The 27664-nt window shown below is 46.5% G+C and overlaps 1 protein-coding gene across 2 annotated transcripts; it reads right to left on the bottom strand.

Annotated features, from left to right (window-relative positions):
* Positions 1 to 8369: 8369 nt before the first annotated feature.
* On the bottom strand, positions 8370 to 18468 carry Mlana (melan-A). Of its 2 annotated transcripts, none has more exons than XM_042262512.2 (4): positions 18398 to 18468; positions 13315 to 13411; positions 10332 to 10460; positions 8370 to 8871 (listed from the first exon to the last, which is right to left on the bottom strand). In XM_042262512.2, the coding sequence occupies exons 1-4, from the start codon at positions 18466 to 18468 to the stop codon at positions 8803 to 8805; spliced, it is 366 nt and encodes a 121-aa protein (XP_042118446.1). In that variant the 3' UTR covers positions 8370 to 8802. The 2 variants fall into 2 exon arrangements, with proteins under 2 accessions (XP_042118446.1, XP_076418188.1); XM_076562073.1 differs by lacking the exon at positions 18398 to 18468 and adding an exon at positions 14257 to 16635 and having other exon boundaries at positions 13315 to 13815.
* Positions 18469 to 27664: the final 9196 nt, after the last annotated feature.

Below are 27664 nucleotides of genomic sequence, written 5' to 3'. Positions count from 1 at the left end.
GGGAGAAATGCCACCAAATCTGTATTGACCAAACAAATGTGTGTTGTTGTTATTTTTAGATAAGAATATTTTGGTTTATGTCTATACATCCAAAACATGTTTCTTAAAACTTTTTTTTTAAGGTTTCTCTATGCCCCTAAACAGGCCTGGAACTTTCCATATAGCCCAGGCTGGCCTTGCCTCAGCCTCCTGAATGTACCAGGATTACAGATAATGTACTACCATGCCTGGCAAACTTATTTTTTAATGATCTCGGTTCATAAGAGGTTGCGAAAGTAATGCAGAGTGGTGATGTTCCTTCACCTTTCCTTCTCCACAGTTCTGCTTAAATTGAGGTCTTATTCATTGTTACTGATCTTCCAAAATTATGTTTAAGAACATGAATTTCTCTGTCATTTGAAATTAAAAGTAAGCAAAACTAGTAGTGCTCTTTCTTCTTTCCCACATGTTATGGAGCAGCTGCTGAAATTCTCGTGTGAAGCCGCTGCTGTTGCTCAGGTGGTTTGACTCAGGGCTTGACTTTGCTTGAGAATGTGCTTCATTGTAAATAAAAGGTAGCTTTGCACTTCCTGGAGCTTTATATCTGCTTATCTTATTGACATACTGATACGGACACAGTCAACTTAAAGTATTCAGACCCGTCACAGCATTCTAGTCTCAAATGTAAAATAGTAGAGTAGGCTTGGGCCTATGAGATAACTCAGTGGGTAAGGGTGCTTGCCACCAAACCAGAAGACCTGATTTCAATCCCCATGTCCCACGTGATCAAAGGAAATAACAGGCTTGAGCAAGTTGTTCACTGACCTCTACGTATACACACAAAATAAATACTACTTTAGGATATTTTTCATTATTAAAAAAAAAAAAAAAAGTGGAGAGATAGCTCAGTGGTTGAAAGCACTTGCTGCTCTTCCAGAGAACCTGAGTGCATTTCTACTCCCCATACCTGACAGCTCACAACTGCCTGTAACTTAGCTCCAGGGGATCCAGTACCCTCCTCTGGCCTCCATAGGTACCCACACACCACCTACAGACATAAATAGAGAAAAAGAGGAGGCCTAAAGATTTCCATTCAGATTGTATCAAAATAATGTTATTAAAGTGGAAAGGACAATGAGTGTTCTAAAACGTTGCTCAGATTTCTCAGACAATTGTTTTATACTGATGACATAACTCAATGGTAGAGTGTTGGCCTAATTTGTACAAGGTAATGGGTTCTACCCCTAGCACCACAAAAGAGAGAGAGAAGAAAAATCACTCAGTGTGGAAGGGAAAATGGAATCGTTTTTGTCGGTGTAGGTTAGGCTAGCCTCAAACCCTTGATCTGTACTACCTCCATGCAATGATTACAGACATGCCTCTACTCTCACCATCCCTAAATACATATTCATGCTCTAGGACAGTGCCTTTACCAGCGTGTCTCTGGTCTACTCAATCACTCACTCTTCCCCTTCCCCATTTCCCCAGCAGGACCTAAAAAACAAAACTTGGTTTTCAAGAGATGTGATGTGGGTGATGTTTAAAATGCATTGTAGGGGGCTGGAGAGATGGCTCAGTGATTAAGAGCACTAGCTTCTAGAGGACCCAGATGCAATTCCAAACACCCACATGGCAACTCACAACTGCCTATAGCCCCAGTTCCAGGGCCCTGACACCCTCACACAGGCAAAACACCAGTGCATATAAAATACATATATAAATCATTTAGATAAATAAAACTTTTTGTTTTTCTAAACGGGTCCTGTATGTTAACGGTCCTGGCTGTCCTGGAACTTGCTGTGTAGACCAGACTGGCCGTGAACTCAGAGATCTACTTGCCTCTGCCTCCCAAGTGCTGGGATTATAGGTGTGTACCAAGCCAGGTTTAAAAGTGTGCACCAAGCTGGGTGGTGGTGGTGGTGGTGTACGCCTTTAATCCCAGCACTCGGGAGGCAGAGGCAGGTGGATCTCTGTGAGTTCGAGGCCAGCCTGGTCTACAAAGCAAGTTCCAGGAAAGGTGCAAGCTACACAGAGAAACCCTGTCTCGAGAAATAAAAACCAAAACCCAAAAAAAAAAATTTTTTTAAAGGTGTGTGCCACCACTGCCCAGCAGAACTTTTTTTCAATGTGTCATATTACACATGGATGGTACTTATTCGATGAATATGTTTATATACCCAATTTATAAAGCAAAGAAACATAACACTTCACCTGCTGTCTCAAAAGAATTCTGTAAGCTCTTTATAGAACCTAATTTACTAAATTACTGTGGCCTAACTTCAGTTCCATGGAGACTAAAGAACTGGAACTAACTACTGAACATGTTTCCAATCCCCAAATCCAGAATTTCGATACAATCTTGAAAACTCAGTATGAGTTACTGACTCCCTGGAGTGAAGCCTTGACTTTGGGTGTCAGGTGTATGACTGCCTGCTTCCTAGTCCTTTCACCGTACTGGGCTGTTGTTTCCAGAAAGTTGGAGACATATCTCCCTTCTCTGACTTTAAAGCTTGATTATAGCTTCTCATTGCTCAGAATCTCCCTCTCACTGCCATACCACAGCTACCATGATACTGCAGTCACATATAGCCTGAGAGCAGCACTCCTTCACAACTAGATGTATTTGCCTGCTGTTTTTAAGAGGGACCTCTTCAGTCACTATCATCCCAGCCATTGGCACATGGTATGCAATACGTATTTGTTGACTAGAATTAGGTAGCTTTTTATTTGAAGGCCTACTTTACTTGGTTTTGAGGTGGTAGAATTCTTGCCTAGTGTGTATGCATGAGGACCTGAATTCAGTCCCCTGTGCTAAGGAGACAGGAAGATCAGAAGTTCAAGATCATTCTCGGATACATAGTTGGAGGCCAGCCTGAGATACATGAAGCTGGTCTCTAAAAAATAAAAAGGCTGACCCAGTCTTCAGTTTCAGAAATTTTCTCAGACTCTGAAGGTTGTTGAATTTCATTTCAATTTCCCATTCTCAACAGTTTTAGATTTTGTTAAAAATTATTTCCACCTAAAGTTCTTATGACACATTCAATATAGTCTTGTCATCATTTGAGATTAAGGAATTTTGATGTCTCAAGAGGCTGAACTGTTGAAGTCAAGCCATAAGATGAAAATGTTGAGGACTCCTTCCTGTTCCATTGAAGATCTGGGATATCTTCAAGTCAAGTAGGCCTCTCCAGATGTTCACAAGTGCTACCAAGCTCAGCATTTGTAGCTTCAGGTACAGTAATTTCATCAATTATTAAAGTCAGTCTTGCTGTCTAACTGGTTTAATGATAGTTGAGAATTTTGGCGAGTTTTTCCTTAAGTTAATATGCCTGCTGTTTACCGTAGCAGTAATCATAGTGTCCGTCTCGATCTCCATGGAGTCTGTAGCAGCCTGAACATTGATTCAAGCAGACCACGGTATCAGGACTGGAGGAGAGAAGAAAGGCAATTCTATAAAATTGTTCTGTAACTTTGTTCAGCCCACCTCAGTGAAGATGGTGTGACTTGTACGTGATATTTGACTAACTGGAAAAGACTACTCCTAGTCAGAGCAAATGAGTCATGAGTTCTGGCCACTCTCATCTCCATCTGGCTCTCAGAAGACAAGATGAAAGCAGCACCATACCCTGAACCCTTCTCTGCCCGCAAGTGGGCACGCTGCAGTGGAGGCTTGATCTCCTAGGCTCACATTTTCTTCATCAGAAAGCCAATCCTACAAAGATGACAAGGACCTCCCCTCCCTGAGGCCATTTGCTCCTTGCTGTAGCCTGAATCTTAAAAGGTCTTATTAATAAAAACAAACCTGGAGCCAGGTTTTGGGGTGAATGCTGAAAGATCAGAGAAACAGAACAAGCTACAACCAACCTCACCTTGCCAACTTCTCAGCTGATCTTGTTTCCTCAAACTGGAAGCCTCTGAGTCCTCATCTGAATAGATCTCAACTGAACTGCTGCTAAAAGCCCCAAAGTTTAAAAAGCCTTTAGTTCCTGGTTCTCATGCTTTATATACCTTTCTGCTTCCTGCCATCACTTCCTGGGATTAGAGGCGTGTCTTTCCCAAGCAAGACATGAGATCTCAAGTGCTGGGATTAAAGGCATGAGTCATCATGCCTGGCTGTTTCCAGTGTGGCCTTGAACTCACAAGAGATCCAGATGGATCTCTGCCTCCAGAATGCTAGGATTAAAGGCATGTGTGTGCCACTGCCTCTATGTTTAATGTAGTAACTGTTTTGTTCTCTGACCCCCAGATAAGTTTATTGGGGTGCACAATATATCAACCACACCTTGCTTTTTCAGTCCAGGCATCAAAGGCCTCGAAATCCCAAATTCAGAGCCTCAGCCTAGTGCTTAATGGTCTTTAGTGTCAGAATGCCAGTCTTAACATTCATGGAGTTTCTGTGAAGCTGTTTTCTGATTCAGTGGGGGCATTTCTAGGTGGGCTAGACTTCTTCCGTTGTTAACAGACAGACTCTAGCACCATGTGCCACTTCTGTCTTTAGCAAAGGGCTGCCAGGGAGGCCTGCAGTTGATTGTGAATCCAAAGAGTAGTCTTTAGAAGTAGGGCTACAATTTTGAACCTCCTATTTCTTTCAACAAACACTAATTTCTCTCTGGCGTACTCAGCCCAAGCCTATTGTCTGTCATCCCTGACACTCGCTGAAGGACACTGAGAAGCTTTCCTCATGGAAAAGTGTCTTAACAGTGTGGGAGGCTGGGGATCAAGCCGGAGGTCCCTCTGAAGATGTCAAGGAGGTTCCAAGACTGTGAAGCAGGGCCTGGGGTCCCAAAATTCCTGATAGTCTCTTCATTAGAGTTCATGTATTTGAAAGGAGAACGGGATTTTCCGTGAGAAGACGGAACAGGAAAGGCACAAACATTTTTAGTATCTCTTTGAATGTCATTTTTCTGTTGTGTTCATCCCTTTAATCTTTTTTAATATTTATTTATTTATTATGTATACAGTGTTCTGCCTGTACCTATCTCTTCAGGCCAGAAGAGAATACCAGATCTCATTACAGATGGTTGTGAGCCACCATGTGGTTGCTGGGAATTGAACTCAGGACCAGCTAGTGCTCTTAACCTCTGAATCATCTCTGCAGCCCTATCCTTTATACTTGTCTTTGGTAGACATGGTCTTGTTAATGTTATGCTTATGTTTCTAATGACAAAAGGTATTTTAGATGATTTATTGATAGCATTAAGTAAGAAAGAATCATATAGTGAAAAATAACATTTCTTTAAACAGCATTGAGTTCTCCATGGGTCTTAATGTCTCCAACAAAGCAAGCAGGTCTCAGGCTCATAGCTCTTTACAGCTCTTCAGTCTTCTAGGTTTTAATTTAAAATCAGCCTGTTTTTATTCTCACTTTAATTTTGTAGCTCTACCTAGGAAAGTGACATCTTTGCATTTAGGGTGAACTGGGTGTTAAAGGGCATCAGGTTCATCAACAGGAGCTGACACGGTTACCCTTCAGAAACTGTTAGGAACGGGAGCCCTGACCAGGTCCTTCAGGGTTCTTCTGTGTCGAGGAACATGAGGCCAAAGCACCTTGGGAAGGACAGGGTGTGTCTGGTTTACACTGCCACATCACAGTCCATTACTGAACGAAGCCAGGACAGGCACTCAAACAGGGCAGGAACCTGGAGGCAGAGCTGATTCAGAGACCATGGAGGGGTGCTGCTTACTGGCTTATTCCTTATGGCTTGCTCAGCCTGAGCTCTTACAGAACCTAGCTTGTGTCAAGTTGACATAAAACTGGCTAACACAGGAAGAGATCAGGCTTTGAGATCTGAAGAGGAGCTTCGTGTAGAGCCATTTAAATCCCCAGGACAGAGGAGGATTCTGAGCTAGATGTGTGCGGAGGGTCACAGAGGCAGCCACTAGGTAGGATCAAAAGTTTATCTCAGAGTTGCAAGAGGAGGAGATGGACTTGCCTCTCCACTGAGGCCTGAGCCCAGTCATCTGTCAGTTCTTTCTCCTGGAGTGTAACGTGGGGTAGGGGTGGAGGTAGCCTGATTTCTGGCAGAGGGGGAGAAGCCAGCCAGAGGGTCTCTAATCTAAAAGGGCGATCATAAAATTTTGGCCAATTTTTTTTTTTTTTTTTTTTTTTTTTGTATAATAGGCTGGGGATGCAGATCAGGGGAGTGCTCGCCTGTCGCATATGAAGTGCAAGAGCCAGTCCGCAGCACTGCATGAACAGCCTGAGGTTGGAGCACTTGGGAGGTAGAGGCAACAGTACCAGCCTGGTCACAAGCTACATGAGACCTTGTCTCAATAATAATAATAATGAGCTAGCCAAATAGTGTTAGATAATCGATACATGGAATGAAAAGGTCACTGTAAATAATACCACACAAGAATCTCTGGTCCTTTGTTATTTATTCTGTATGCTCCTGTAAGAGTTGGGGAACTCAACAAAACTAAATGGGGGTCAGGGAGACGGCCCGTGGGTAGAAGTACTTGCTGTACAAGCCTGGAGACCTGAGTTTGGAGCCCCGGGGCCCTCACAAAAAGCCAGGTGTGACAGTGTGCATCTGTGATCCCAGCATTCCCACGGAGAGATGGGCCGGACAGAGACAGCACTGGCTGAGTGTGCAGTGCAGTGGCGGAAACGATAGACCCTGCTTTGAGCTCTCATGAGGACACTTAAGACAAAACACAGACAGCAACCAAACTCGAGCTTCTTTTACTTTGAGATCCTTACACCACTTTCAAGCTTAATGGAAAATGAATTTACCATTCACTATGAATGTTGAAGTAAAATACAATTAAGACTATTTAATATGTATGGTTTGAGATAGAGGCTCTTGGCAACACTATATGGACTCAGTAGGTTTTATGCACATTGCATATATACACACACATGTATACATATAAACATGTATATGTATACAAGTGTAAGGATAATAATTACAGAAAAGAGATCATGCTTTGAGAAGGGGGGGCATGGGAGGAGTCACGCAGTAAACCCTTTCATCCAAACATCTTTATCTTCAAGTATTCACTGTGGTGACAGCCAGCCAGGCGCTATTATGGTGAGCAAATGCATGGTGTGGTGTGGGAAGGAGAGAGGACAGAATGGCTCATGGCCTGTGGACAGAGGCACATCTGAAGAGGTGAAAGCAGTGAGGAGTGGGCAGAGGTGGGTGGTTTGATTTCCACCCAGGTGATGTCGGAGCCTGAGCTGCTGGTGGGGCCCATGTCTGGGTTAAACATGGCCCTGATGTAGCTTCAGTCTGTGTTGACGTCCGTGACTCCTGATAACAACGAAGGCCACGAGGCTAGGGCTGCACAGACATGGTCTCTCCCCTCACTGGCTGCAACACTGGGGAGGACGGGTCCTTCCCCTCACCAGCTGAAGCATTTAGGAGAGAGGGTCCTACACCTCACCTGGGCATCACAATAGAGTTGACGCAGTTCAGCATGGGTGAGCCGGCCCTGAGGGCATGAGAGTGGGAGAGCAGCTCACACCCCTTGTGTGCCATATGGTGGTGAAGGCGAGGGAAAGATACCCTCTCCTCCTTGCCACTGCCACCTCTTGGTGGACAAGGGAGCTGGCCCTCTCGTTACCAGCTGCAGCTCTCGGGAAAGTGAACCCTGCACCTCACCTGGGCAGCACAGTAGAGCTGACCCCATTGACTGAGGTGCAGGTGAACCAGCTGAGAATTTGAGCATAGGAGATCAGGCCCCGCCCCTCGTCTGCCATATGGTGGCGTGGGTGGGGCAGAGATGCCCTCTCCCCACACCCCTTGCCACCTGTGGCAGGTGAGAGAGATGTTCCTGAGGTCATAAGGGCAGGAGAGCTGTCTCTGCCCCTCCCCAACTGCAGCACCTCACCTGGACAACATGGTAGAGCTGGCCCTGATGATGTAAGTATGGGAGAACGCTCCTGAGGATGTGGAAGCAGAACTGGTCCTGCCCCTTGCTCTTTGCTATGAGGGTGACTGCACAGGGAGGGAGGGGGATGCTTGTGAGTTCACCCTGGTCCTGAGGACAGGGAATGCTGGCAGGCTGACTAACCCTGCAAGCAACTACCCAGGCCCAGAACTAGGGTTATGAGTTGGTCCACCCCAACATCCATCCCATCTGTGATCTGCTGGAGCAAATGAAGGGGCCGGTCATGCAGACCCAATGCTCCAGGTCTCCATGACACAGGGCAACAGGATATCCAAGAGGAGTCCTATGAGGATCCAGCATTGATAGTGTAGCAGAAGCAGAGGCCTCCAACCAGACCAATGCTCTTTGCATTGAATGCTTGCAAGTAAAGATGTGTGGACAAAGGGGCTTACTGTGTGACTCACTGTGTCATACCACAGCTTCCGTAATGAGATTTTTTTTTCTTTTGTTCCTTTTTTTTATCCTTTTAAACTTTATTTTATTTAGACGGGAGAGATTGCAAGGGCAGAGGGCAGATACGAAGGGACGAGGAAATGAATGGGATTGAGATGCATGATGTGAAAGACACAAAGAATAACTGAAGTTAAAAAAAAAATCTTTTCTTCACAAAGAAATCAGGTGCTCCCAGGTCATCCATGTGAGTTTTACCCCTCAAAATGATGATGATGATGATTATGATGATGATGATTTAATAGTATTACTTCTGGGACAGATAATATGCATTAAAATGTTTATTAAAGCGTTTCCCAGGTTCATATTTCTCACCATTCCTCACTATTTCTCTGGTTGACCTAACAAGAACGTAACACTGGCCTGTTAGTAGAGACGCACATTATGTAGCATTCTAAAGAAAAGCATGGGTGTCTACCAGCCTTAAAGCAAAAGTGTGAGGGAAATCATCTCAGCATTCTTAGCCCCTTGCTGGCGTCAGGGTGCATATGGTGGTGGTGACCGGTCTGAAGAAAGCTTCTCATAGGCAGGTGGAGCGTTGGGAACCTGTGAGGATGAGGAGGGAGAGTGAGCTTGGCAGCAGTGTTCATGTTCTGGGGACGGAGGAGGCAACAGTTTGCATCACGTTCATCCTTTGCTCTGGACTGGAGCTCCTAAATGTTCATACATATTTTTTTGTCCAATGGGATAATTGTTAAATTTCACAAATGCATATGTTGAAACATTGGCAGGAAGGGAAAATGAGAAGAGAGGCTTCCCAAAACCTGAAAGTGTATTTATGCCCAGATTGCTCATGTCAGAGTTTCCAAGTCCTAACTAAAGAACAGTTAGTTAGTTAGTTAGTTAGTTAGTTAGTTAGTTAGTTAGTCAGTCACTTATTTTGTTTATAGGGGCAGCACCTGTGTCACAGCACACATGTGGGCGTTAGAGGATAATTTGGGGGAATGGGCTCTCTCTTGTTACGAGGTGGGTCCCAGGGATCGATCTTAAAGTTGTCTGGTTTGGCAGCAGGTATCCATTGAAGCAACTCGCCCACCCATGAATTCTTGAACCCTGTGCGGCACTCAACAAACCTGCCGTCTTCACCACATATGTCCCTGTTAGCTGTGTCTAAAGGCATATTTAGGCCTGTGGGGAGGGGCAGCTCAGTGATGGACATCATCCAAAGACAACGCCATGGAGGTTGGGGAGACACATTTATCTACCAGCTGAGCACAAACGTGTCAATCACTCAGTTAATGCTCACAATTCTAGGAGATGTTGTCAAGTGGAAAATGAGGCATAGGAAAGTCACTTGCCCTAGGTCACAAATAGTCATGGGGCTAAGAATCAAACACAGTTATCTGAGTCAATAGTCAGTGTCCATTACTCTGCTATTCCTAATGTGTACCACTGCTCTAGAGCACAAATGCATGCAAGTCACAGGCGGAACTTAAATTCCTAATAGCTTCACCTGCAGAAAGCAGGTGAATCAGATAAAATACTTACAGTGGTCAAACTACAGTCATTTCAACATGAAATCAGTAAGTCAGTAGTCTTTTCACGTGTTCTGTTTCTGAATATATGTCACAAAACTACTTTCAAACTACTGTTTCAAGTGATTAATACATGTGGTGGTAGCTCAGTTTTATAGAAGAAAATGCTGTGGCTCTTACATGTAGGGCTCTCATTATTGACTGTGAAATCTAAATATAAGAAGATACAACTTAAGAAAACCTACTTCCCATTTTGTTTACTTTTATTATAGAATATAAAAACCAAAAATGATCACTTTGGCCTTTCTGGAGGAGGGGCAGTCGTATGGATTGAATCCAGGCCCTCGTGCGGGCAAGGCAAAGTGCTCCACCATGAGCTACGGTCCCAGCCCTAATTTTGACCATTGTTGGTCAGTTAAGAGTTGAGTGACATTCAGTATATTCACATTGCCTTTTCAGTGGAAATCACTTTGTTCATTTGAGCTGAAAGCAGCTGGCATGGAAATGCCTGGATGCACAATCTCCACCTACCACAGGCTGATGAGTTTTCTCTTGAAAAGCCAGTGGGCTGTCCTGATGACCAAGACCATCACATGAGCATTGTTCCCTCGGGCATCTTCCCTTCAGGATACTTTGAGTACCAGCATGTAGCCTTTTTTCCTGAAATATAAAGTCATGAAAAATGAGTGGTTTAAAAAACAAAAAAAGAACTGAGTCCCTTAAAGGAAAGAGAAAGGGACCAGGTTTTAAAATGGGCTTTAAGCTAGCTGCTGCCACTCACTTGCTCTGGGTCCTCAGGCCACTCCCTTTCTCTGTGAATTCCACTTGTTAGATCTGTAGTAGCAGGATGGTTAAACCCACTTCTCAGAGTTGTTGGAGCCAACTAAAGACAGTGCCAAGGCAGTGCCTGGCACCAGCTGTCCCTCACTGGGGAGTTTTGAAGAGAAAGGGAAGTCTGAATCTACAAAATGAACAATTTATGAAATTGTACTTCAAAAATAAGGAGATGGGGCTAGAGAGATGGCTCAGTGGTTAGGAGCATTTGCTTTTCTTGCAAAGGATGCAGGTTCTGTTCCCAGCACTGGCATGATGGTTCACTACCATCCATCACTCCAGTTCCAGGGAATCCAATGTCCCCCTCCTTGTGGGGGACTGCATGCATGTGGTGTTCTTTGATTCATGTAGGCAAACACTATATACATCAAAATGGAGGGGAAAGAGAGAGAGAGACAGAGACAGAGAGAGAGAGAGAAGAGAGGAGAGAGAGAGAGAGAGAGAGAGAGAGAGAGAGAGAGAGAGCAGTTAGAAGCATTTACTACTCTTGCTAAGGGCCTACGTTCAATTCCCTGCACCTACATTTGGTGGCTCACACTGTCTGTAGCTCCAACCCCAGGGAGACCATCTTCTGGCCTCTACAGACACAGACAGGCACTTCTCATGCACATACCCACAAATAGACACACACACACACATATAATTTAAGATAAAAAATAAACGTAAAAGATGGACATGTGTAAAGTAAAAACTAATAAACATTTTTTTCTTCATGTTTTTTTTTTGTCGTGACTAGGTGTAGAGTAGGACCAACGAGGTTTGGAAAAATTAATCTAAGGTCACCAAGCAAGTCCAGGGTGGACAATGAAGCCAAATCTTGATGCCCTTCAACCTAGTGACTTTTATGTGACAGTTGAGTCAGGGGACCAAACAGTAAATAACCAATTGCAAGATAATGTCATCACTCCATGCCATAGGTGCACAGGTGGAGTCAGGGGGCCGAAAGTGAAGTCCCTCCCCTCCTCAGCGTGGACAGTGGCACTACCCTGTGGGCAGGAGTTCTAGGCTTAGGGCAATCTCGGGTTTTCCTGCAGTTTGTTTGGAGTCTTCTTATCCACACTTTTTATCCCCAATGTGAACTCACTAGGGGACTCTGCTTGGTGATGTGCGGGTCCCAATGAGCCTTGTCTCTTTGGTTTACATTCTGGACCCTCAGCTAAGAAGGGCAAGTAGAGAAAGAGACGCAGGTGCCACCTGGTTTCCTGGAAAAGAAACTTTTCAGCTGCAAGGATGCAGATAGCAGGCACTCAAGAAATGCAAGTGTAGCCCGGCAATGGTGGCGCACACCTTTAATCCCAGCACGCGGGAGGCAGAGGCGGGCGGATCTCTGAGTTCGAGGCCAGCCCGGTCTACAGAGTGAGTCCAGGATAGCAAGGCTGTTACATAAAGAAACCCTGTCTCAAGAAAAAGAAAGGAAGAAAGAAAGAAAAGAAATGGGAGTATAATACAAGCCTGGGGACTGGGGGTGTGTGGCCATGCCAGGAAGTCAGCCTGGGCAGGTACTGGTGGGCTTTTGTTAGGGTCTCCCTTCCTCCTGAGAGGACGGAGCGAAGGTTTTCTGCAGCCTTGAGAAGTGTGGGTCAGAATCACAGAGGGTTGACACTCCTGAAAGTTTCAGTCCACTTTGCCATATTTCAGCCCCCTGACTTCAGGGCTTTGTGTTTTGGTATGGTTTCGCTGTTTCTAGGACGATGTATATTGATGATTCTATGACAATCTAACTTTGAAGTGATGTGTTTGAAAGCCTGCTTGGGGATTGGGAGGGGTGCTTTATTATTATTATTTTTTAAACATGTTTTTCCTGTTCACCTGTGGTGGCCTGAACTCTGTCCTCCTGCCTCAGCCTTCCAAAGTGCTGAAGTTACCACCGTCCCTAGCTAGTGGCTTTAATTTGTTATTTTACTTATTTAGTTTATGTGTATGGGTATCTTGCCAGAACATATGTCTGTGCACCAACATGTGCATACCTGGTTCCTGCAGAGGCCCGAAGAGCTTAACAGATCCCCTAGGCCTGCAGTTACAGAGTGCTGTGAACCACCATGCTGGGAACCGAACCTGGGTCCCCTGGAAGAGCAGCCAGTGCACTTAACAGCTGAGCCATCTCTCCCGCCCAGTGGCTTTCGTTTTTGAAGATTTGTTTTTACTATGTAACACTTGCTTTTCCTTTGAGAAATGTAAGTTTCCCTTTCTTGCTGTGCCTGCCTGGCCTCAAAAAGCCCAGACTTATTTTGGAACCTACACAAACGTTCAGGTTTTCAAGGCCCCCTTCTAATGTTAGCGTTATGACAAGTTTGCACGTGATCTTTACAGGACCAATAGACAGATAAATGGATGAAGGGACTATTTCGTGGTGCCCCTGATGCTGCAGGGAGGACGATGCTGATGCGATCATCCTCAGGAAGACCTTGGATACCGTGGTATGACAGAGTTAGTATGACAGAGTCAGGAGAACTTGGAATTCGGCAGGGATACAGCTCAGCGAGGAGAACGTTTGCCACCCAGGCTGACAAGCTGAGTTTGCTCCCAAGCCCCACATGATGGAAGGAGAAAACCAACTCCCAAAAGTTGTCTCTTCTAGCCTCCACACCCATACCCTGGCAAGTGCATATACATGCACACGCATGCATGGCATCCCCAGAAGTTCAGAGGAAGATGGGACCCTGCAGGGGACCACACTCACCGTCAAGGTTCGGTATCCACTTCGTCTTCTACAATACCAGCAGCCGATGAGCAGAGCAATTCCCAGGACCACGGTCAGGATGCCAATCCCCGCAGCCCTGGGCCAAGAGATAGACATGTCCAACGCAGCTCAGAAACATCGTTCCAGACTGCAATGAAACAACCAACCTTCTCCTTCTTCGTGGTCCAGAAAAGCATCTTCTGGTCTCCAGATAGTTTGCCATTTTCTACAAAGGGCATCTGACCAGACCTCCAGCTCCAATATCTAAGGACAGGGCCTAGTTTAGGAACACCCAAGCCCCAAGATTAAGGGGTGCCCTGGCACCTGACCCTTATGTGGATAGCATACTTACCAAAATAGATTAACCTTTTCTTCTCAACACAGCTCTTTTAAAGCATTTTTTTCCAACTCAATCCAGAAAATAGAAGTAGAAATGAACACTGACTATGAGCCAGGGTCCTAATTCTGCAGCAAGGAACCAATCATTATCTCCACATCACACTGGAAGAAATAAATTCAGAGGACCAATGGCTTGCCACCCAGAGCTATCACAAGGCAGAGTCAGGGTTTGAGCCTGAGGTTCCCTGTGGCCCCAGGAGAAGAGTCTGAGCTGGACCTAGTGCAGAGTTACGCTGTCACCTATCTATGTATCTTGTCCCGAGCATCAGGGTGCTGTTCTGAGGCTCTTAGCCAGCTGCTGGGTCCTGTGTCCAGGGTTCCCTGGGAAACATTACAGTTTGCTGCAAAGGTCCCAGGCACAGTGGTATGTGTGGTCCTGCACGGCACTGCCAGTCGGCGTGATATGCACTGAGGACTGGACACTAGCTGTGACTGTGAACTTGCTAAGAAATGCTCTGCCGAGCTGGGTTATGCGTCCTAGACTGAGTAGCCGCAGGGGGAGCCAGGGTGAACGAAGGAGGGAGTTTTGCCAGGACCACCTACCCTCATCTCAAGGCTGCCAAGGCATCAAGCTTGTCCTGTCCAATTCTAGATGGGGTGGAGAGATCTGGAAGAGGGCTGTTCCAGAGGGAAGCTCTGCCCGAGTTGTATAGGCTGACCCACGTGTAGCGCTACCAACTGCGTGACGCAGATCCCCAGGTCCCGGGCATCAGAACTGCCTCTGACACCATTCCGGCCAGGTGCTGTGCTACCCATCCCCCTTGTCCATTTTTTTTTTCCACAGTAATCCTCTGAGCTAGGGAGAGCTCACTTTACAGCTGACATCAGGCTGTCAAAATGCTCAAGGCTGCACAGCCAGCGCATGGCAGAACCAGCAGAGTAAGTGGTACTGGACAGCCATCAAGGAAGCTCTAGGATTCAGACCAGACCTAGGTCCCACTGTCCAGTGCTTTCCTGGAAAAAAAATCCATCTAAGATGACGCTGTCACAAGGCATGGCTCTTATGATTGAAGGCAGCTGACACAATTCCCAGCATGCACCTCGCTTCACCCTCTGCTCGCTCTTTGAGCATCTTGACACAGACAGAGCTCTGTTCCAGCTTCTTATGCCCAGTCACGTTGTACTTAAAACATACACACCAGTGACTGAAAGCATAAAACATCAAAGAATGCCAGACGCGCCACAGGGAGCCGCTGCCCAGCCTAGCAGGCTCCTCAGTCTCTCAGACACTGGCAGCAGTCACCTGAGGTGCAATTGAAGCTCAGATCCTGGGGCCCCCACGCCTGGCCTAAACTGATTCCTCTTGAAGGCAGCACCTAGGAATCTGCATTTAGCCACTCAAGTGTGTAAGAACCCCTGTCTACTGGGGCGTCAGAGTGAGCTAACGGTCAGCAGGTGGGGAGCCCTTTTTGACTGGCTATGGGGATTCACGTCATATCGTTCTTCCTCATTGTACCTTTGGCAGATTTCAAAGGAGGAGAACTCTCCTCCAAGCACCTCGGAGATGCATTGCTTCACTGCAGAGGCCTCTGCTACCCCTGTGTCTGACCCTCCCGTTCAAACAGACAGCGAGATGAGTGGGGTCCTGATATTGGTGGCCTTGTGCGGTGATCTTCTCGTGTTCTTCCCTGGTCTCTTTCACTACCCTGCACAAAATCATGCTCCACAATGTTTTGGGTACTCTGTGGTTCCCTCCTTCAAGGACTGAAGTTAAAAGTGTCACTGCCCTGCGCTGGGGCCTCTGGTGATGTCAATGGACATGATTGCATCCATATATGCAGATTGAGTGGGTGTTTTCCTTCTGTGCTGGAACCCGGGACCTCTCTGTGCTCTTGGAAGACACCATAGTACTCTCCTGACCCTGCATAAGCACTTTGGTCAGGATGTAAGACAGCATGAGCCTCCAGTGAAGGGGTTACTTAACAAAATGCTAAGAAGAAGTCCCAGGTGCCCTTTGTAAGCTGTCGTCCCCACCTCCAAACCCACCTTCCTATGCCCTGCTCTGGATGCTGGCTCTGGACTCTCCCAACCCTACTTCTGCTTTGCCCGTGGGCCTCTGCAGAGTGTCCAAGAAGAGTCTCCACGACAGTTGGCTTCCTGCTCTGTTCAGGCATCACCCATAGCAGCTCTTCACACTGCTAGTCAGCTCAGTCGCCAGCTCGCTCCCTGCCCCTCCCAGCTGACCAGTGCCCCACTGGCCAGACACCTGAGCACACGGGAACCAGCCGACAGAATTACCCTTCCGTCATGTGGGCCCCATTCTGTGGGGTCGCTCCCCTCCATTTTAGGTTCCAACTGCCTTTCCACTTGTCCCCTCCGCCCCAGGGGCAGAGGCAGCATCCTGCGGTTTGGGCTGCCCAGTGTCACTTCTGTGGCTTTGTCTCCTCGAGGCCCCCGCCGGTTCCTCGTGCTGAAGGTGAAGTGACTTGCTGCCATCCATCCTCCTTACTAGACCCCGAGAGTAATTCTGCATTGGCTGGGGGTGCCGCTTTACCAGCTTCGCCAGCTGGAAATGATGGCTGCCCACCACAAAGGCTGACTCAGCTTTCAGCCTACGGAGCCCACAACGCCTGCCTCCGGCTTCCAGCTTCCAGCTTCCAGCTTGGCAGTTGGAGATACTGATCTCTGGCCTCTCCTCTCTTTGAATGGGATTGTGCAAATATTTGCCTTTGTTAGCCTACCAGCTTAGTGCTTCGTGGGCAAGCAGAGCTGTACTTGAATCCCAACATCACCACGTCCTGCTGCACATCCCCTGGTTTCTCTGAGTCTTTCCCCGCATCCAACACGGCAGGCAGACAAGGTGTCATGATGTGCAGCATAGAGAGAAGGCTGAGTGCAGTGGGAACAATGGCCCCAGCCTTCCCTGGGTTTCTTAGTTCTGTTGGGGAACACAAAGATGATGTCATCCCATCCTCACTTAGACAGAGGCAATGTCCATGGGTGACAGCAAGAAAGAAGGGAACTGATTGGTTAGGGCTCCCAGACTACTAAATGGGAGATAATAAAATTCTAGTTTGAGAAGAATATAGTTTAAGTGGGCTCATCCATATGCAGTACGGATGAGTACGGAGACAATTGGCCATATATTGTTGAGACAATTTGCTGGACTGCATCACCACTCCCACCTCTCCGCTGGCGATGCCGTGGCGTGGAAAATCCACTGGGAAATTCTCCTAGCTAGACTCCGTTGATGGAGTCTGTACCTTGTTTGCCGTTTGACTCTGTGTAGTTTATGTAAGATTTTCCAGAAGCTCTTTCTACAAGTGGAGCAGATCTGCACGTGTTCTGAACAGACGTCATAAAGATGGTCTAAATCAGCGGTTCTCTACCTGTGGGTTGCGACCCCCGGATCGAAAGACCCTGGCACAGGGATCAAATATCAGATACCCTACAAATCAGATATTTATATTATGATTCATAACAGTAGCAAAACTATAGTTATGAATTAGCAGTGAAATAATTTTATGGTTGGGGGTCACCACATGAGGAACTGTATTAAAGGGTCTCAGCATTAGGACAGTTTGAGAACCACTGGTCTAAATCAAAGCCTGGCTGGACTCCCAGCTCGGGTTCACCTCCGACCACACCCTTCCCATTCCTAGCACCTGCGGAGTATGTCTGGTGTTCCCCTAAGGGCACTCACAAGTGCTGGAGTTAGTCCCTGCCTAACTCTCCTACTGGACTCTGGCCCTTTTCGGAGATATAGAACAGTATCTCTGAACCATGTACTTAGTTCTTAGAAGTAGTAATGACATAAATACTTATTGTTAATTAACTCAGAAGTCCAAATATCTTTCTGTAGGATGACACTATCGTGCAAAAGTCATGGCCACCATCTTCAGACTGAAGTCTGCATGCAGGCTGATACCCACACACATGCCCCTTATCCACAGTGGCTCTTTTTTTTAAAAATGTGTGTGTGTGTGTGTGTGTGTGTGTGTGTGTGTGTGTGTGTGTGTGTGAATGTGTGTGAATTTTTTTCTTTTTTTATTATTAAGACATTTTCTATTCATTTACCACAGATCTCCCTCTCCTTACCCCCCCCACCCCCCAGCCTTCCTCCCCAACCCACACCCCATTCCCACCTCCTCCAAGGCAAGGCCTCCCATGGGGAGTCAGCAGATCCTGGTACATTCAGTTGAAGGAGGTCCAAGCCCCTCCTCCTGCACCAAAGCTGTACAAGGTGTCCCACCATAGGTAGTGGGCTCCAGAAAGCCAGCTCATGCACCAGGTACGAATTCTGATCCCACTGCCAGGGGACCCCTTAAACAGTCCAAGCCAGACAACTGCCTCACCTATGCAGAGGGCCTAGTCCAGTCCCATGGAGGCCACACTCGCTCTTTAGCAACTTAATGCTATTCTGTCTACAAAGTTTCCACAGGAGTCCTGAGAGGAGCTGATGAGATAGGCTTAAGGAAGCAGGTGTCGGGTCCTGGACAGATGTTTCCCAATTTGAGAACCAACAACCAAGGCCCAAGAATGCAGACAAGAATAGGAGTTTCTAACTTTTCTCACTTCTAGCTCCCCTCCATTTGGCCCCAGAGAAGTGTGAGTGAGAGCATTCTAGGGCCACCAGGTCTCCCCCGGGGGCAGTGGTTGGCATGTGTGGGTGGAAGTCAGCAGGCTTGGGCCGCGAATAGCAAACTGGAACCCCAGAAGTTAAAAACCCTGCTTTTTAACTTACTCTTCAGCGGTGACGTAAGAGTGGCTGTGGCCCTTCCTGGGGTAACCGAAGTGAGCTTCTTCCTGTGGCATTGTGTGGACTCAGAGCACAGAACACCTAAAGGAAGGGCGTGTGGACATGGTTCAGTGTATCCAAAACACCCTCAAGCATCTCACAGACACACAGGGAGTGTCCCCAGGATGGGTGTCAGCTAGCACATCCTCTAGGTCCTCCCCGTGGGGATTCATACCTCCTCTCACTAATTCCAAGAAGTTTAGAAATAGCTCAGGTTTCAGACGCCTTTTAATTACTGGAAAGGTCTAAGAAGAAACTATGAATTGAACATAGCAATTAAAACTGAGTTATCATGGGGGAGTGTGTCTCTCCGGCCTTCAGTTTGACTCTATGATAAAGTCAGGGAGGTTTTTATTTGTTCTTTCTCTTTACTGGCCTAGGGCAGCAGTTAATAGAACAAGAGGTGGTTCTGGAGGGATGATTCAGTGTGTAAAGATGTATGCTACACGAGTCTGGCAACCTGAGTGTGATCCCCAGAACCCCAGGTAAAGGTAGAAGATGACTCCATGACATGGTCTTTTGAGCCCTACATGTGCATTGCCCCTCTCCCTCTCCCTCTCCCTCTCCCTCTCCTTCTCCCTCTCTCTCTCTCTCTCTCTCTCTCTCTCTCTCTCTCTCTCTCTCACACACACACACACACACACACACACACACATCGTATAATAATAAATTTTAAAAGAAATAAAAGAAGCTAGACAGTGGTGGCAGCACATCTTCAATCCCAGCACTTGGGAGGCTGAGGCAGGAGGATCTCTGTGAGTTTGAGGCAAGTCTGGTCTACAGAGCTAGTACCAGGACAGCCAGGGCTGTTACACACAGAAAGCCTGTCTCAAAAAACAAACAAACAACAAAAAGAAAAAGAAAAGAAGATGCATTATTTTTCTCCAAAATCACCACCGTCATCAATCTCTGGCCAAGCAGAAGGTTCCAGCCCTCAGTGAGATGTGTTTCCCAGAGCACCGCACCTCGAGGCTGGCCAGGGTGTGTGCAGCAGTGACGAACATCTTCCAAACCCACTTTCCAACGAGGGAACCCGTTCTTTTTGGCTAAGTACAAATCACCCAAGACAAACCAGTGAAAGGAAACTCATTTCCTCTAGTACTTTGTTTCTCCTCCCATTCAATTCAATTTCTGTTTCTATCTATCCAGGTCTCATGCCTAGGAATTAAAAACTTCTTTGTTTTGTTTTGTTTTGTTTTGTTTTTTAGACTGAGTCTCACTGTGCTGCCCTGGCTGTCTTAGAACTCAAAATGTAGACTAGACTGCCCTTGAGCTCATAAAGATCTGTGTTCTTCTGCTGTCCAAGTGCTAGAGTTAATTAAAGGTGTGTGCCACCACACCCAACACAGACACACAGACACACAGACACACATACACACACACACACACACACACACAGCAACAAACCCTAAAATGTGTATAAATGAATAACAACAAAAAATCTCATAGACTACATTGGTCATAATTAAAGTGAGCTCATTAAAAAAGCAATAATGGGAGCTTCACTCCTTGCTATTATTGTGGGGTGGTTTTTTTAAAATGTTTTTTATATATTTTTAAGGCCTATCCCCATGGAATTACATTAACTAGCTCCATTTTTGAAGAACAGGGATTATGGGAGAGCAAAATCAGGGCTTCCTTTATTACCCCGTGACTCCTTTCCACAGGGGGCATTTTGCATGTAATTTGCCCCTCCCAGGTATAAAGAAGAAATTACAGTTGATCTCACGGATCATCTCAGGTGGGTAGTAGAGGGGTGACGCCTGTGTTGACAGACAAGAGGGTCAATTAATTCCACATTCATTGTTTTTTGTGTGCATCTACCTCAAGCTCAGAGCCTTGGCAAACAGTTCCAGGACAAGTGCTCCTCACCCACTCAAGCCAGCAGAAGTCCCTTTGGGTGACAGATATGACTACATCTAGAGAAAAGGAGTCCCTGTCACCAGCAACAAACCCCCCCCACCATGTCGCCATTCTTGGCAACCTTGGAGGACTGAGAGGGAATCTAAGAGACTGTGGACTCCAGAAGTGAGGCAATTACAAACAGGGACAGGGAGAGGGGAATTCTGCTGACACTTGAGATTCAAAAAAAGCCCTGAGGGGGGACAAAGGAGTCCCCAAGCCCTGTTCTGAAAGAAGCCAGAGCTCTTACCTTCTTGAGGAGACAGTCCTTTGCGCACTGACTGACTGGCTGTGTGTGAAGACGGCTTCTCTGGCTATTAATCTAAAAAAAAAAAAAAAAAAAAAATTTTTTTTTTCATTCTTGATCTTGAGTCTCATGATAGTCATGAGTTTAGATTCCTAACGGGTTGTCTGTGATTCCTTATTTGGCATGAAAGAAACTAACTTCATTCTGCCCTTTAGGGAAAACACACACACACACACACACACACACACACACACACACACAGTTTTTGGTGGTCTGTGTTTTCCCAGACCCAACACTTTACCCCAGGGAAGCCATTCATTTTTAAGTTGCCTAGTGGGTGTCCAGGTAAACTTGCATTTCACATAAACAAGTATTCTATTTCACATAAACAAGTATTCTTGTCATACATCTAATGTAATCTTTTTTTTCCCTTACTCTAAAAATGCCTTAGTCATGGAGTGCTCAGCCCTAAATGCAACTTGCATGTCACACTCTGCCCTTGCAGACCTACTCACATCAGACAAAGCTCACCACCAGCCGAGGCATTTGATAGCTGCAAGAGAGAGAGCGTGAGATCCCATTAATGGTGTTGACCCTGATAGAGTGACCACACTCTAGGGCAGAGTCCACTCCCAAGAGTAGTTGGGCAACCCAAACTGTACTCCATAGGTAAAGATGAGGAGGAAGAGGGGGAGGAGAACTCAAATTTGGGTGGGTAGGGAGGTAAGAGTGGGAGGGTGAGTCTAGGAGGAGGTGCAGAAGAATATGATCAAAATATATGAAGTTTTTAATAAAATGTTATTTAAAAAACATATCAAAAATTGTTTAAATGTCTCACATGTTGTTGGGATAAAGTCACAGTAAAGAATTCTATTTTTTGAGCAAGGCATGGTGGCTCATGCCTACAGTAATAGCCCTTTGGGTCATTGAGGTAAGAAGATCACAAGTACAAGGCCAGCTTGGGCTATATAGTGAGACCTGCTTCCAAATATGTATAAAGTTTATCTGAAGCCCAAGTTTAACTGGGTGCCCGACTTCCACCCCAAAGAATTGAAGAGTTGGTAGGCTGAGGTCTGAAAAGCAAGTCCCAACAGTCCATGCCCTTGTCTGTGGTGGCCCTGGGTAAACTGTCTACTGAGGATTGTGAGTTTCTGTGCACTTGCAAGAGACAGGTGAACTTTTCCTTTTCGACATGGACCTGCTTAGACTCCCGTTAAACTAGAGATAATTCTACTCACCGTCAAAATCCAGTCTGTAGCAATGGCACAGTGGTCACCTTTGCTAACTGGCCCTCCCTAACGTCACAGACAGACAAACCCACCCCAGATTAAGGAGTACAAGAGTCTCCATCAGCTAGGACTTGGGGGAACTGACCGCAAAGATTCCTTCCCCTCGCATCTGACGGTCATATCATCGCAGAGCCTATGATTCTAGTCTCCATGCTGGGGTATGAAGCTTGCTTTGTGTGAGGGTAATATGAGCCCGCTGGAAACTTAGTGACTGTCACTGGAGTTAGCAAGGGACAAGCATGACAGAAAGAAGAGAGTTGATCCTAGGGGGAGCCTTTCTGCTGTGGAACAATCTTTGTACACTACCTGTGTATTACTCTCACTGGATAATAATAATTAATAATAATGACTGGCCAATAGCTAGGTAGGAAGAGATTGGGCAAGAGAGCCATACTAGGAGGATGCTGGGAAGAAGAGCATAGTCTGAGGAGTTGCCATGAGATACAGAGAGAGCAGGATGAGAGGTACGTACATGAGGTAAATGAGCCTCGGGGCAGCACATAGATTCATAGAAGTGGGTTATTCCAAGTTATAACAGCTATCTAAAAACAAGCCTAAGCTATCGGCTGAGCGTTTATAATAATACTAAATCTTTGTGTGGTTATTTGGGGAGCAGCTAGTAGAACAGAAAAGTCCATCTATACTTTTCTGCAAAGGACAGGCGTTGTTAACTAAGAACTAAATGGCAGCAAGGAGAAGGCTGTGCTTTTCTTGAGGGCATTCAGGGTGTGGCTCTGTGGAAGAGCAATTATGGGGCCCTGGGTTCAATCCCTGGCCATGTTTTAAAAAAAAAAAAAGAAGAAAGAAAGAAAAGAAAGGAAAACGAGGAGGAAAATCTTCTCAGGTAGAGCAACAGTGCAAAGGCACTGAGGCAGAACCAGAGCATGAGCTGGCCCAGAATCGGATGGGTCGGTAGATTTTTAAAGAGCTACAGTCTGTCCTGCCCATAAGATATCCTGGGCAACAGTAGCACAGAACTTGTGGGAGCAGCATCACTGTCTGATTGGACCTGAGACAAGCCCACCCCATGAGACAAAACTGATACCCAACACTGCATGAGTGACCAAGATCTAGAAACTAGCTAGCTGAGAGGCCTGGGGTAAAACAAAACACTACTGGTGTCTGAAAAAAGAAGAAAAAATTCATTAAAATGACTCCTATCAGTGCTCTATCCAGTCACCATCAGAGAGGCTTCCTCTGGCAGCAGATGGAAAGAGATGCAGAGACCCTATCGGGGACTATGGGAGTCCAGCCCCTAGATAGTCCCCTCCCAGGGTCCGGGAAGAATCTACAACCAGCTGATAATTAATCTTTGAAGAAAAGAAATAAATCTATGTACACAAAAGTCCTTAGTTCATACACTTTATTATTATTCTGTGATAGTTCTCTCTCTACACAGTTTCTATTCTGCTCTCATGTCTAGCTCCTTCCTTGCCCGATTTCTCTATATTTGTCTACTGTCCGCTCTAGGTTCTCATCTATCTAGTTCTTTCCCCTATCAGCTCCTCTCCCATCTCCTTCTCTCTCATCTGGCTCTTCCTCATCTTGTTCTTCCCCATCTGGCTCTTCCTCATCTTCCATCTCGTTCCTCTTGTCCTCTCTTCTAGCCCTTCAATCTAGTTCTTCCCCATCTCAGTTCGTTCCTCTCAAGTTCTTACCCATTTAGTTCTTCCATTCTCTTTTTCCTTCTCCTCTGTCCTCTGCTTTACAGTTATATATCTCCCCAAAATCACAATCCTCCCCTCCGCCCAGGACACTCAGCCTGAACTTCCTCAGGCAGCGATTGTCTGCTATCAGATCAAATGGAGGGTTGATAAGAATTACAAAGAGGGGCACTAGTTGTTAATTACCATTTGCGACCCAAAGGGGAAGTGACTAATGAATTAACTAAAGGCTAAATACTGGTAATATCTAAGAAGAGGGATCTTATGCGCACAACTATACTCTTAAATGTGTTTGGTAAAAGATGTTAAAAATCTATAAGTTGCTAGGTCAACGGGAGAAAATAAAACTGTCTTCTTTTTTCCTGTGGCTCCTATCTGTCCAAGCTGTCTGCTATTTTTCTGCAGGGTGGGGGAAAGTGTGCTTAGTCTCTAGGCAACCTGTGTACAGATAGATGCCTCTGGTGATAGTTAAAGGGAGATCTGGAACTGGAGATAAGATTTGGGAAAGGAGGAAGTTAAGCTTAATTAGCACATCCACCAGGCCTTCTCAAACAGGTAGCCTGGATGCTTAAGTCTGTTCTTAAGGAGTACAGAGGTATCTCTGATAAGGTACTTTCCTCCAACTGGGCATGGACCTGGCTGGATGCTGCCAATGATAATTACAGGGAGGCTTGAACTGGGGTTCTGGCTGAGCATAGCTGTTAGCACAGAATGTTATCTAAATATTCCTAGAAGTGGTTAGGTAAGTAGTTAGAGGTCTATAAAGTTAGTAAGGCTGTAAGAAAGGAGGGGTCTGAGCTAAATTGTGTAAAGCTATTACTTAATGTCTACTTGACCTAGGCAGTGTCCCCTTGTGGAATTTACCTTAAGTCAGGAGACTCGCCTGTGGGTTGTTATCACTGCTAGTCCTCGGAAGTTGGGTGACCACCTGGGTGATGTTTCCTTTAGTCCTTGAAAGTGGCTAGGGGAGATATCTGATTCCAGAGAAAGCCTTTCCTGAGGCTGTTCTCCAAATACCTGGAATGTGTATGTCCAGGGAGTGATCAGTCCACATTGTTAGCCCTTCTTAGGGGAAAGTCAATTGGGAAAACTATGAAGGCACACATGATTTTCATAACAGAATACAGCTGATATATAACAAGCCAAGTAACACAAAAAACTCCTTGGAATTTGGCTTCCTTTGGAGGAATTCCCTGATTCCTCCAGGTAGTGACTTTGCCATAACCAGCTGAGTTCTTATGATATTCCTTCGGCCCGCAGCAAGACCCAAAGCCAGGCACTACATGAAAAGAAAATCTAGTAGAAGGTCTCCATCAAATTCCTTCCCTCAAAGCTCAGGGAACCCCAAAGAAGAAGAGGCAGAAAGATTGTAAGGGCCACAGGGGCTGGAGGATGTCAGGAGAACAAGGCCCTCTGAATCAACTAAGCAAGGCTCACATGAGCTCACAGGCTGGAACAGCAAGCATGGGGCCAGCATGGGCTTGTACTGTGCCCTCTGCTGTGTATACATTATAGCTATTGCTTAGCATTTTGATGGGACTCCTGAGCGTGAGAACAAGTGGGTCTCTGTTTCTTGTGCCTGCTCTTAGGACTCTTTCTTTTCCTTCTCTTGAGGGTCTGTTGGTTTGCCTTGTCCAACTTTGATGTGACGGCTTTTCTTTTATCTTATTACACTTTATGTTGTCATGTTTGGCTGTTCTCTCTTAGAAGCCTGTTCTTTTCTAATGAGAGACAGAAAGGGAGTGGGTCTGGAGCGGAGGGGAAGAAGGGAGGCACTGGGTGGAGTAGACAGAGGGGGAATTGTAATTAGGATATAGTGTATGAAAAATCCATTTTCAGTGAAAAGAAATGACGAGGAAAAGGGATATAAAGTTGGTGAAAGGAAGTGGGGGGATCTAGGAAGAGTAGGGGGATAGAAAGTGAATATCATAGGAATACATTGTATGCATGATTGAAATTTTCAAAGAATTCAGCCATGTTATATTAAAATTAAAAACGTTATATTAAAAACCAAAAACTAGCCGGGCGTTGGTGGTGCACGCCTTTAATCCCGCCTCGGGAGGCGGAGGCAGGCGGATCTCTGTGAGTTCGAGGCCAGCCTGGGCTACCAAGTGAGTTCCAGGAAAGGCGCAAAGCTACACAGAGAAACCCTGTCTCGAAAAAACAAAAAACAAAACAAAACAAAAAAAAAACTAAAAAAATTAATTTTTTTTAAAGTCTTATTTTAGAGTATAGGTGTTTTGTCTGGGTGAATGTAGGTGAGCCACAAGTGTGCCTGGTGCCCAAGGAGACCGGAAAAGGGTGTTGCGTCCCCTGGAACTGGAGTTGCAGATGGGTGTGAGCCATTATGGGGGTACTAGGAGTGGAATCCAGGTCCTCTGGTAGAGCGTTCAGAGCTCTACCAGAGCTCAGAGACTGCTAAGCTAGCTCTCCAGCTCCCCTCCCGCCCCCCCCCCCCCCCGTGCCCTTTTTTAAAAATTTTTTGAGACAGGGTTTCACATAGCTGGAGTTGGCCTTTAGTTCACTAAGTATAGAAAATGATGAACTGAACCTCTGCCTCTTTGCCAAGGGCTGCAACTGCAGACAGGTCCACGCACCCCAACCAGTTTGCGTCAGGAGATTTGTATAAAAGTTGGGAGGGATGCGAACCTCCGGTATCTTCACATCTGGATGCAGTAACTTCTGTCTAAACCTCGGAGTTACGTCTGGTGATCCAGCTAGTGGTGATCGCTGATCTACAAAGAGAGCTGCGGTTCTGAGCTAAGGAGCCCGATGTTTGTGCCCAGGGGGACTCTACAAACAAGCTGGGTGCCTGGATGATCAGGGCGAGACCACTGAGACCACGGACGAAGGAGGTGCTCTCTTGGATCTCAGGGCAAAGTGAAGTTCCCAGGTCTCAGTGGCATCCTCTGGCGGCACAAGCCGATTCAGAGAATTTGAGTATGTCCTGGCATTCTTCCAGGGTGGGGACATCTAGGAAACTGTCATCAACTCCTCCCACAGAGGGGCCCTATGGACAGATGCAGCATGCTGATAGTGCTGCCATACTCTAGGTGTATGCTCTCCAGCTCGTCTGTTCTGTGAAACCCAAGGAAGCCGCCATCACCAGATCTACAGGAGCATCTTTGGGGGTTTTAGTGCCTTGCAGCCACTGAGGTTCCGGATTCTTTAGAGTTAGAGTACCTGAATGATCTGTGTGGATGCTCCAGGAACCTTAGCCTGAAAATAAAATCCTACCACATCCTGTTTCTTGGACTCACACAACCTCCGGGAAGTCCTCCATGGTTAGGTCTTAGTCACTGTCCTTGGACTGGCCTCAAGCATACTGGAGCCAGCCCAAACCAGGCCTGACCATCCCTAGCCTTGTTACTTCCAAGGGACTGCATTTCCTTCCCCGGTGAACAGCTGGGGCTGCAATCCAAACTGCCTGCTCCGCATCTATTCAGTCTAAACTCGGAGCGCCTCAGTTCACTCCTCTGAAGAAAGTGAGGCTAAAGGCACCCGCTGCGCAGGAGGATCGTGAGACTAAAGGAGGTAACACTCGCGTGCCCGCCCACAAAGTGCTTAGCCACGGCAGGGGGAGCTGTTCCGGGAGCTGCCCACACGCCAGCTCTGCAGGCCAGGCCTGCCTTTGTCCCAGGTGAGAACTTGCACCATGTATCGCCCAGGCCACTGACTGGCTCTCTGCTGCCACCTATTGGACACTCCCTAGCGCGCCCCAGGCCGGCCGGTCTCATGAGGGTCGGGTGTGGCAAGACACCTTTCCTAACAGGAATGGCCCCGGAATCCCAGCTCTCACCGTTGATTACTTGCCCCAGTTCACTAAGTGACTCCCCACTCTGAGCTTCAGAGTCCTTATCTGTAAAATGGGAAGAAAGAAAGAAAAAAAAAAAACAAACACGGAATTGCTCGCTCAGAGCCTGGCAGCTTACTGAAGCTGGAGGAAGTCTGGTGCCTCCGAATTTCCTGAGAACCCCCAGGTACGCCTGAGTTCGCAGGGTCACAGCTAAGTGTCAGCCTAACTAAATGCCACTGCCTGGGCAGGGAGGTTCTGATGATGATGGGCAGTGTGAGGTAAATAAGTGAGTGATGCAGGCCGTCTAGGAAGTAC

The sequence above is a fragment of the Peromyscus maniculatus genome, chromosome 1 (genome assembly GCF_049852395.1).
Source record: "Peromyscus maniculatus bairdii isolate BWxNUB_F1_BW_parent chromosome 1, HU_Pman_BW_mat_3.1, whole genome shotgun sequence".
NCBI lineage: Eukaryota > Metazoa > Chordata > Mammalia > Rodentia > Cricetidae > Peromyscus > Peromyscus maniculatus.
Note: the sequence above shows the minus strand (reverse complement) of the source record. Positions and strands in the feature narration are given on the sequence as shown.